The sequence below is a fragment of the Ictalurus punctatus genome, chromosome 18 (assembly GCF_001660625.3).
Source record: "Ictalurus punctatus breed USDA103 chromosome 18, Coco_2.0, whole genome shotgun sequence".
NCBI classification, from domain to species: Eukaryota; Metazoa; Chordata; class Actinopteri; order Siluriformes; family Ictaluridae; genus Ictalurus; species Ictalurus punctatus.
The window spans coordinates 6,247,996-6,250,000 of record NC_030433.2 but is presented as its reverse complement, the minus strand read 5'-3'; the positions used below and the strand labels follow the sequence as shown (position 1 = coordinate 6,250,000).

The following is a 2,005-nucleotide window of genomic DNA, read 5'->3' as shown; positions in this document are numbered from 1 at the left end:
ACCAGTGAGTGTGTGCAGCTGGTTCACAATCCAAGCTGGATTTTTTTTTCTTTTCTTTTTTCTTTTTAATGAAGCAGTTTTATCCCTGGGGAAAAGTCTAACCTGTTTAATACTGTAGCGTATCTAATGATTGAGTGTGTAAGTGCACGAGCTGCAGGTCTTACCGGGTTCGCACAGGCGGCTCATATGGTGCGGGTTGCAGCACACGAGCTCCGGGTTAATCTTCCCGTAGGATTCACAGCACGGCAACCGCTTTAACTGCGACCAGTGTCGGAGGTCTGGCCAGCGGAAAACCTTAAAGAGCAGCAGCGGGAGCGAGTACGCGTCCACTCGGCCGGGCAGCATGAGGCACGGGCTCCGCGCTCCGCCCTTCGACTCCACGGCCTGCAGCAGCACCTCCAGCTGCTTCTCCTTGATCTTCTTCAGCACCGAGTGCGTGAGCGCCTTCAGTTCGGCCTCCGCACTCGCACCACCGCCGCCGCCGCCACCACCACCACCGGCGGCCTTGGTCGCTTTGCCCATGCACAAGCTTCCGTTTCCTCTTCCGCTTCCTCCCGCGCCGTGCGTCCCGGCGTCCGCCGCCTCCTCCCCGTCGCCGTCGACGGGCGCGCGGCTCCTCCAGAGTCGCCGGACGAGCCCCGACCGTCTGGTCCTGAACATGCGCGACGACGTGCAGAGGGTCTCCCGGCTAAAGAACGAGCATGGCGTCCGCAAATCATGAAGTAGGTCCCGGGATCCGAGGCCAGGCGGCGCCGCGCAGTCCGAGAGACGGTGCAAAAGCTGGGAGCAGCAAAGGCAATCTGTACCATACGCCAGTCTTTTAATTCGGTTTTCCACCCACAAACTAAGCAGCAGAGAAAAAATATAGCCTATACATACACACAGGCTATCCTGAACAGCCTATATTCTACACCCCAACCTGTTCCAATGGGGTATTCATATGAATTGATGTAATAATAATAATAATAATAATAATAATAATAATAAACTTCCGTTAGACACTGAAGTCGCGCCGGTGTCTGTGCGCTGTAAATCCACACACCATCCTCGACCTGACTCTAAGATCTGCTGTCCGTGCGCCTTTCCGTTCTCGTCCACCAAGACAGTCCATGTGAAGATTTAACCAGCATGGCTGTGTGACCCGAGCATGTCTCGGGGAAATACAAATGTTCAGAGCTTGAAGCAGATCCGAATAAAGAGGAGGTCGGGGAGGCTCCGGTAAATCCAGCCAAAAAAAGCTTGGGGGAGTAAAAAAAAAAAAACACAAAATCAACCCGACTGTGAAATGCTGGAAGAAATGAGCATTCAGTGAGGATATAATGTCTGCAGTCTTCCGGTCAAAGTACAGGATTTATCCTGGAAATGTAAAAAAAATAAACAAGCACACACACACACACACACAAAATAATAATCGAGCAGTAAAGCAAAAAGCGCCGCGCGTAAAGTTTCCGAGCCGCGACAAAAGACACGGCGATGCGGTCTGTGCGCTTCAAGAACCGGGAATGAACAGAGGAGCTCAAGCGCCTTCTCTCTCTCTCTCTCTCTCTCTCTCTCTCTCTCCAGTGGGCATTGGCGGCGCCCCCCCCCCCCGGCCGGTCACGTGGTTGTCTAGACACCCTGTCGCTTAAGAAAAAAAAAGCGATCGTGTTGCGCAAACAGGAGATCAAGTAGCTCACAAGCGGCGACATCGGGTTTTAAAGGTTACATTCCAGTAAAGTTTCAAAAGTTATCAACGATAAGTGGTCACGGTGATTATGTAAAAGAAAGACTGCGCTCTGGAGCTACGAGCTGAGCTTCTCTCATAAACCTGATGCGGGCTTTTACACCAAGTTGCTGGTTAATTCAGCACAGCGGTCACTGACACAAGAACACACCAGGACCAGAAATATATCTCCAATCACACCGCGCAAAGGGTACTCTGTGTCTTAGCGCCTTATGTCGGGGATCTGGGCTACCCTGTTATCCCTAAAAAATAAAGAGAAAGAGAGAGAGATAGAGAGATAAA

The 2,005-nt window shown here is 51.7% G+C and overlaps 1 protein-coding gene across 2 annotated transcripts in view; it reads right to left on the bottom strand.

The window, feature by feature from the left end:
* smad7 (SMAD family member 7) overlaps window positions 1–1,546 on the bottom strand; it is a 24,496-nt gene extending 22,950 nt beyond the window's left edge. Inside the window, exon 1 of one of the 2 annotated variants that reach the window (XM_053687955.1) lies at window positions 165–1,546. In XM_053687955.1, coding sequence (XP_053543930.1) covers window positions 165–660 — 496 coding nt within the window. In that variant the 5' untranslated portion in view covers window positions 661–1,546. The remainder of the gene's footprint in view (window positions 1–164) is intronic. The other variant, XM_017493073.3, reaches the window with a different exon arrangement.
* Between the last annotated feature and the right edge of the window lie 459 nt (window positions 1,547–2,005).